General features: G+C 29.3%; 1 protein-coding gene and 1 long non-coding RNA gene across 2 annotated transcripts in view; one reads left to right on the top strand and one right to left on the bottom strand.

The window, feature by feature from the left end:
* Positions 1 to 5,317, bottom strand: part of LOC117183095 (cell division control protein 6 homolog) — an 8,039-nt gene extending 2,722 nt beyond the window's left edge. The window contains exons 1-2 of the mRNA XM_033376258.1: positions 4,808 to 5,317; positions 950 to 1,846 (exon numbers count right to left, since the gene is read on the bottom strand). Of these exons, the coding sequence (XP_033232149.1) occupies positions 950 to 1,846; positions 4,808 to 5,087 (1,177 nt within the window). The 5' untranslated portion in view covers positions 5,088 to 5,317. The remainder of the gene's footprint in view (positions 1 to 949; positions 1,847 to 4,807) is intronic.
* A 324-nt stretch (positions 5,318 to 5,641) lies between these two features.
* Positions 5,642 to 7,663, top strand: part of LOC117183098 — a 3,211-nt gene continuing 1,189 nt past the window's right edge. Inside the window, exons 1-2 of the long non-coding RNA XR_004468344.1 lie at positions 5,642 to 5,785; positions 6,125 to 6,204. This is a non-coding gene — a long non-coding RNA (uncharacterized LOC117183098). The remainder of the gene's footprint in view (positions 5,786 to 6,124; positions 6,205 to 7,663) is intronic.

The following is a 7,663-nucleotide window of genomic DNA, read 5'->3' as shown; positions in this document are numbered from 1 at the left end:
TCTATCCCATCCACACACTACTCCTTTCCCCTGCCGAGTGAGTCACGCCTACCCCGAAAGGGAAATGGCTTAATGGTGTAATAATAATAATAATAATTAATGTTTTTTCTCATTGCCGTTAAATAATAAAACACTATATATATATAAAATTCACGATTATGAAACGGATTTAAAAGGACGAAAATTGTTTGTTTCATGAAAGCCAAATAATAGCAAGTGTCTTTGATTCAAGCTAAAGAAAAAAGAAATTTCAAGTTTGCTATATTCAATTTTTTCCGAAAAATTTGGATTCAACTCAATCAACAAAAGAAGTTTTCAGCACATTTTAAAAATATTATAAATTGAACAAAATTTTAAGTTTTTATTTATTTATTAATGTTGGCCAGCAAAATCTGTAGATGAATACAAATTTCCATTATTTTTAAAACAATAAGAAATGTTGCTTTGAATTTTCAATTCCTAAAAATGAACAAAAGATATTGTCCGCATGGAAAAAAATGTTTAGATGGAAAGGTCTTAAAGGCTGACAAGTTTTGTGGAATATTAAAATTAGATCAGAAAAAAAGTAAAATAATTAACTTCTTTGCTATTCATGTCCTTCAAATCAAGAAAATTAGCAAATAAATCGTTTAGAAAGTGCTTATAATCAGTTTCATTAAAAATTGATTACTTCTTAAATTTCTGTCCATAAATCTTGTAAAGAAAATAACAATTTTATGACGAAAAATGGTAAAAGGTGTCAGAATTCTCGACTATATTAGTTGATGAATCATCAGTTCAATATGATACACGTTGCAATAAATTTCCACCAACAATGCGGTCAGTAACTTCTAACGAAATCTGCTATACTGATTGGGTAAGCATAAAGAAAATGTAGCAACAGCTTAAAAAAAAATAAATAAAATAAAACCCAAGTTTAAGTAATAATATATAATAAAAAAAATATCACCATTGTCATTCATCGGTTGTAGAATTTTCTGAGACTCCGTCAGTTCAATAACTCTTCTACTAATATCCAAAGCTCTCCTAATATCTCCCGAAACTGCAGCAACTTTTCCAGCTAATAATTTGATAGCATTCGGAGCAAAAACCTCCATCACATTTGCTTCTTTGAGCCTCTCCATAATAATATTCTCGATTTGTTGCTTCGAGTACGAAGCAAAGTGCAATAATTTCGGTTTTAATTCGCATTTCGCGTTCAATCTCGGCAGCATTCTGTCCGTCAAATCTAAGGAATTCGCTATACCGATTAAAACCAGCTTTGATTTTTGTTTCGATGGCCATTCGAAAATCGAATAGAGAACGGACTGATTTTTAGTCTCGAGCTGATCAATTTCATCGAGCACCAAAAGTAACATCTTGTGTCGAGTCTTCAAGTATTGTTCTATGATCGCTTTACTACTTTTCGTGGATTTTGGTACCGGCAGATTTAGTTCTTGAATAATTTTAGAATAAATTGCACTTGCTGATTTCATAGCTGTGCAGTTGATATAAATGGTTTTAAAAGAGGATTTGTATTTTGACTTTGCCATAACTGTAGATAAAGAAGCGGTTTTTCCGGTGCCCGGTGGTCCGGAAACATAAAGTGAACCTGAAGATTCTTCATTCAAGTGCTTCTGAATGAAATTTTCTAGCTCTAATAATTCCGTTTCTCTTCCGGGTAAACTTTCAGGAACTGAACTGTGCAATGCTTTTCGAGCATCGCAGTATTTATTGGGAGTGAATAACTTTTTGGGAGTTAATTGACTTCCCCTTTTGGGAGATTTTAAATTGAGGTGGCTTATGAGCGTCGATGGAGTCTCGGGTGATGAATGTTTTCTTTGCTTTGGAGGAGATGTGTCCGTATCTAAAATTAAAAAAAAAAACACAAAAAAAAAATATTTAGAATGGTTTTTTATATTAATGTTACACTTAATTTTTTACTCAGGTCATTAAAAGTGTCATAAAATATTTGAAAAATAATTCTACAGGTTTACAGTCAAAATATTTGTTTATTTAATGAATACAATCAAATATTTAAATTATTTGTAAACAATTTTTCAAATCGAATGTATTGAGTAAAATGATCAAAAGTAAAAAAATTCGTACATATAAATTTATTTGTGACAAAACGTAACATTTTCTAGAAATACAAATTCTCAAGAAATTTTGAGTAATCTAGGAAAATCACGAAACTAGAAAAAGTGAATTTTACCAAAAATATTATAAAATTATTAGCCATTGGAAAATAATTTATCATTTGCGAAATTTGCAGTTTATCTTTAAATAAATATTAAGGGTTGCTACAGAATCTCAATTTCGAAATCGAAGGACTTTCTCTGACCAATGTTTAATTTTCTCTGACTTAATCATTTTTTCTTGCAGATATAAAAACAACCTTACACCTGCGAGATCAATAATATTAATTAAAAAAAAATATTTTTACATTTATTTTAAAGACTTTTAGTGGAGAATTCCCAACTCTAAATTTCGCATTTTCAACACAATAGATGAATCTTTAATCAAATAATTCATTTTTCTACCAAGAAAGCTGAGGGATTTTTCAATTATTATATGAAGTTTTAACCAAAATAGAACAATTTAAGACTATTTTTTGTTTTAAAGAAAACAATAATTTTCAACGAAATAGTTAATTTTTTATTCAAAGAGATTAATTTTGAATAAAATAGTTAAATTTAACAAATATAAATTCTTTACGAAAAGTGTAAAAATATTTTCAGTTTCAACCAGAAAACGTAAATTTTCCAGAAAGTAGTTTAATTAGCAACCAAAATAGATTAATTTTCAAACCAAAAAGAAGAATGTTTAACAAAATATACGAATTTTCAATAAAATAGTTAAATTTTCAACCAAAAAGACAAATTTTTAATCCAGAAAATTAATAATCGACCACAAAAAACCACTTACTTATTTTTCAAAATAATGTTAGGTAAATTAATTCATACTTAATTAATTTTCAGATTCATTTTGAAAATCTGTAAATTTGCTTAATCATTCTTCAATTTGCAGCGTTGAAAATAATAAGTGTGGATTTCTTCTTTTTTTTATCTTTCAACTGTACAATGCACAGGAATTAAAAATGTTTAATATTGCAGCTTAGCGACTTTTAATGACAAAATTTCCAACTGAAAAGTATTAAAAGCTGCCATTTTATACGCGTAAATTATTGAGCGTTTTAATTTTCAAAGTTTTAAGCCTTAAGGTTAAAACTTTTAATTTAAAAAATATGCCCGTTTGAGTGTTTTATTTGCAGTTAAGTCTTTATAAATTTAAATTAAAAAAATGGACTATTCAATTTTTATTTGCACGTCAAGAAATCCCTGGTCATTTCCCGGTACGCAGACTTTTTTCAAGGTCAATGAAATTAAAAAATTCGAACACTTCATGAATTAAAATTTAGATTACGTTAATTTTAAATAGTTCAAAAATCTTAAAAATTGTATTTCAAAATCATGCAACATCTAAATGTTGTTTCACATTTATTAAAACTTTTAATTGTTCTTAAAATTTTTCAGAATTTCTAAATAGCTTTTAAAGTTATTCAAAATGTTCCTAATTTTTCTTTTTTTTGTTGTAATCGTACAAAATTGAAAATATTTCCTTAAAATCGTCCATATTCAATTATTAATTTTTGACAATCTTGAAAATATTTTTAAATCTCTTTAAATAATATTTTTAAATTAATTTTTCAAGATAAAAAGAGATTTTTAATTTTTCTAAGAATCTTAAGAAAGTGTTTTCCTTTTCTTTTGAAGCCTTTCATAATTCTTAAAAAGCTTCTACATTTCTTGTACGAAATCTGCTCAAATATATATTTTGTTTTAAATTAGATCGTGGGCTATTTGCGCCAAAATTTCGGTACGAATAACCGGATTTTCTCGGTATACGTAAACACTTCGTTTAAATTTGATAAAATCATTTCCAATTTTACATAATTTAATTTCAAAGCTTTTCAGACCTTCTAAATATCGCTTCAACTTACTCGATTTTTTTAATAGGAATTATGGATGTTCAACATTTATTATACAACAAAATTCAACAATTTTACTTGTAAATTAATTTCTTTCAAATAGAAGAATTCAAATTTTAAGATTCAAAGTTTAGTCATTGTTCAGTTTGGAATATTTAATTTAAAATTACTAATTTTACATGAAAAATAAAATATTTCTAAAGGTGAGTCAATTGTTCTTTTTTCTTAATTAAAAATTTTAGACTAAAACCTACATTTATTATTCACTTGTTAATCCTTACTGTACAGTTAAATTTTGAAAATCATTATAATTCATATTTTTTTGATCAATTAAAAAGGTATTTTATCCAAAATTGTCGATTTCAAACGCTACCAATTTTTAATTCTTTATGTCTTTAAAACTGCATTTTACAATTGTTTAAATGAAAAATGTACGCCTTTTTTTTTAAACTTGTAAAATTTTCGGACAAAAAATAAATTCACTGTCATTTCCCGGTAAAATAAAATGTACATTCCTGTAAGTTTGATTGTATTTATTTATAGATTCCTGTAAAAATGGTTTTAGTTTCTTGTACGTTTCTGTAACACATTTTTTCTAAATCTAATTTTATAACGGTTCCAGGGTTATTTAATTAACAGAATTTATATATACGAATTATCTAAGTTTATAAAATCTTAGCAATATTTTGTGGGGGAGGGGTTTAGAGCAAAGCTTATGAGATCTAACGTAAATTCAGTTTATCGAATATTCCTGGACTCTTTTACATTTTCCCTGACCATTAAAAAATTTCCTGACTATCCAGACCTGTCCCTTTTATAAAATAAATATAAGCTCACCATCAATTCTAGATTTGCGTCCAGTTTTGGGCGTCCTAGGATTGGGAACCTTTTTCGCCCCTTTAAAGCACGTCTCAACGTTTTCTGTATCTGAATCTGACTCGGATTCACTGCTGCTCAAAACCATAAGCTTTTTCGTCGTAGGCGTGTATGTTGCAATTGGAGTGCTTCTGAGCGCAGCATTTGTAAAACATTCTTGCTTTGGAGTATTTTCTTTTAAGGAATAAAACGAACATTTCTTTCTAATGTTAAAGGGTATCGTCGTTTGGATACTCGTCATATTGTCTAGAGAATATAAGCTTTATAAAATTAAAACACCGTTGTAATTTCTAAATGGTCAAATTGTGCAGCCTCGTAACAGAAGTTATTCGTCAAAAACCCGATAAATAATGTGCAACTAAATGCTAATCATGACAACAATCCTGTGCAACTACTGCACTTTTATTCTATCACTGCTCACAGTTATCACCATCTGTTGCGCGCGTAAAATGTATACAAGACTGGCTGTTGCACGAGTCCCTTTAAACGCGGGAAAACGAACGAACAAGGAAATGAACCAACAGATGATCCGATTATAGCGCGAAAAAGCTACAGATTCAAATTCTGAAACACGAAAAAACGATTTTTCTTTACTCCTCTCACTCTGAAGTCTCGTAAAGTAATTTATAATAACAAATTAATCAATTTTAAATAATATTATCTAATTATTCAGTGTATTTTTTCCTTTTTCAACTTTAAAATTAATCAATTGGTGTAAAACAGCAAAACGTGGGAACAGAAAATGAATCGGAAATGCGTTCTCCAACCGCACGACCCCTTCCATAAGGGACATGATATCCGGAATAAAGTCAGAGCTCTCTTCCATATTGGTTTCAGAAGCGAGAGGGCTTTCCAGATCCACACGGATCAGAAATCCATTGAAATCGGGGACTACTAGAGCGATCTAGTTTTCTCTAAACCTCAATAATGAGAGCAAAGGTACGTACTTGAGTCTGCTTATGTTTTCAAATTATATTTTTAATTTGTTTGGTTTTTATCGACATTTGCAAAAGCCGCGTACCGGAATGTTTGTTGTATCCCATCTTTGCGTTCCTTCGTACTTTCATTTCATTATAATATATTTTTTAAACTGTTTTAAAGTAGAAATAATTAGTTCACCCCTGCATTATACTGGTTTTTTTCTTAATATCAATAGTATTTTTCGATATTTTTGTATAAGTTCGCAAACGTGACAGTGGCGTGTTCGTGTTTTCATGTGGCCTTTCCAGAGTTTATTTCTAGCTTTATTTAATGAATTTCCTTTTTTTAATTTTACAGTGGCGTAAAAAGAGGATGCGGAGGCTAAAGCGAAAGAGGAGGAAGATGCGTGCGAGGTCCAAGTAGATACCATCTCTTCTGTGAGTACAATTTTTTTATATGTTTATACCAATTTGCAGATTTTTAAAACTTTGTAGTAGTGGTTAAAATTGTTTTTATAGTATTTTTGGTGAATATCTAAACTCTTTTCCACGTGTCAGAAGAAATTGAGGTTAGGTTCGAATCACCATTTTGTTTGTTATTTCTTTAATAAAAAGATGTCTTTCTGAAACAGTAATCCATGTCAAATTTTGTATAATTTCCAACATATTGATCATTTTTTTTATTCTGTCCTAAATTATATGCTTCCTTGTGTTTTAGAGAATTTTCTTAAGTCTAGAAACGTTTTCAATAGTTAAAATTGTTATAGTTTTTAACAGATCTGGTGGAACTGTAGATATTTTTATAATGTTTTTAAATTTGATACGTGGCTTTCCTATGTACAGTAACTTAGGTTTGAATGGAGAAACGTAAGGATGACCTATTTTGTTCCGTCCTGCGAGTTTTATAATTTAAGGTCATGTGATACTTAGAAAATTGTCGATTTTACCAGTTTTAGGTTCCCCCGGCTTTTTTTTTTGTAGAATAATAAATATTTTGTCTTAAAAAATTGGGAAATAATAGCAAACATGCTAACGGGCGTCCCCATATACTTTTTTTGTGTTTTTTATAAAAAAAAATTTGATATTGCTAACAACGTACGTGTATATTTCGAGGTTATGTGTGTTACACTTCACCAGAGCATTACTTCCAAACCACACAATACTTTTGGCCGAAAACTTTGGACTTACAAATAAACATAGTAACTAATCTCCCGGAACTAACCTTGTTTGCAGGCAATCATAAAAGTTTATTTCATAAATAATTTCCAGATTATCGGAAAGGCAGAGATTTAAAACGACGTAACCTCAAAATAATGCATCAAAATTTTATTTGGCACAATAATTTTTTTTGTTATCCCTCGAAAAAGAGTCCGGGGACGTCCGTTATGATATTTTATAGCATCTCCGAATTCAGTTTTTTTAAATTTTCATTTTTGTGGGAAAAAAATCCGGGGAAACTGTAAGTATCACATGCCCTCAAAGTTCGAAATAATTTTTTCTTAAGGGCATGTGACACAGCTAAATACCTATATTACCGACCTACTTTTTCAGTTCACTAAATGTTTTTTTGAACCTAAGAACTTATTTTGTAAATAAAATATCAAGCTGAAACTTGCGAACTTTTTTTATACATAAAATATCGGTTTCAAATTTTGAAAAATGCAAGAGCTGAAAGAAAACTACGTTTAAGTACAGAGCTTAATAATAAAAGATGTAAAAAAATATATTTCAACTATCAATTCCATCGGCATCAGCCGGTAACGTCGTACATGAAAATACGAACCCTGGCGGCCATTAGACGAGGCTCTAGAGGATTCGTATTTTCGTGTACAACGTTACCGGCTGATGCCGTTGGAATTGATTGTTGAAATATATTTTTTTACATCTTTTATTATTA

Source organism: Belonocnema kinseyi, chromosome 2 (assembly GCF_010883055.1).
Source record: "Belonocnema kinseyi isolate 2016_QV_RU_SX_M_011 chromosome 2, B_treatae_v1, whole genome shotgun sequence".
NCBI classification, from domain to species: Eukaryota; Metazoa; Arthropoda; class Insecta; order Hymenoptera; family Cynipidae; genus Belonocnema; species Belonocnema kinseyi.
The sequence above is the reverse complement of the archived record's forward strand: the minus strand, read 5'-3'. Positions and strand labels throughout refer to the sequence as shown.